The 816-nt window shown below is 69.5% G+C and overlaps 1 protein-coding gene across 1 annotated transcript in view; it reads right to left on the bottom strand.

Annotated features, from left to right (window-relative positions):
* Window positions 1-816, bottom strand: part of MN1 (meningioma (disrupted in balanced translocation) 1) — a 51,691-nt gene that overhangs the window by 39,011 nt on the left and 11,864 nt on the right. Inside the window, exon 5 of the mRNA XM_010582258.1 lies at window positions 10-801. Within this exon, the coding sequence (XP_010580560.1) occupies window positions 10-801 (792 nt within the window). The remainder of the gene's footprint in view (window positions 1-9; window positions 802-816) is intronic.

Genomic DNA, 816 nt, shown 5'->3' with positions numbered 1-816 from the left:
GTGCGGTGCCGGCGGGTCGAAGCCGCGGCCGCCGCCACCGGCCTCCCGCTCGAAGGCGGGTGGGGGCAGGCCGCCAGGCGGGCCCACCTCACCGTGGTGCCCCAGCTGCTGCAGGCTGGGCGGCCGCAGGCGCTGCTGGCTGCGCGAGGCCATCTGCTTCATCACCAGGGCCGCGTTCTGGCGCTGCGCCAGCGCCGGGTGCTCGGGGCCGCTGTGCGGCAGCGGCCCCCCGAAGGCCTCGGGCGCCGGTGGGGTGAATTCACCCGGCAGGCCGGGGTAGGCCGTCGGGGAGAGGTGGCTCTCCATGGTGGGGCCATGCATGCCGCTGCCCCAGGAGGCGCAGCGCTCGACGCCAGGGTTGCCAGGGAAGTCGAACCGTGGCCTCTTGGCGACGCTCACGTAGGGGGCATCGAAGTGCTGCAGTCTTTGATTTGGTGGCTGTTGCGGAGGAGGGTGCTGCATATTAAACACGGGGTCGGTGTAGGGATGCATATTCCTGTTCTCCAGTCTGTGAATAGGGTATTCAAACTGTGCATGCTGGTTCTGCATTATGGGCCCATTGTCCTGCAGGTTGGGGTTGGGAGCGTTGGCTTCTGTTTGCTGTTGCCTAGGGATGGCTGGCGGGCAGGAGTTCTGTCTGGCCAGCAAGCCCGGCGGCTGCTGCGGCGGTTGCGGCGGCGGCGGCTGCTGCTGCTGCATCAGCGGGTGCCTGGCGCTGGCCCCCGGCTCCAGGCTGGCGGACATCTTCCGCGCCCCCCCGAAGCGCTCGAAGAAGACACCGTGCTGCTGCGGCGGGTGCGCCTTGGCCACGGCCAT

The sequence above is a fragment of the Haliaeetus leucocephalus genome, unplaced genomic scaffold (assembly GCF_000737465.1).
Source record: "Haliaeetus leucocephalus isolate CR32 unplaced genomic scaffold, Haliaeetus_leucocephalus-4.0 Scaffold840, whole genome shotgun sequence".
Lineage (NCBI taxonomy): Eukaryota > Metazoa > Chordata > Aves > Accipitriformes > Accipitridae > Haliaeetus > Haliaeetus leucocephalus.
The sequence above is the reverse complement of the archived record's forward strand: the minus strand, read 5'-3'. Positions and strand labels throughout refer to the sequence as shown.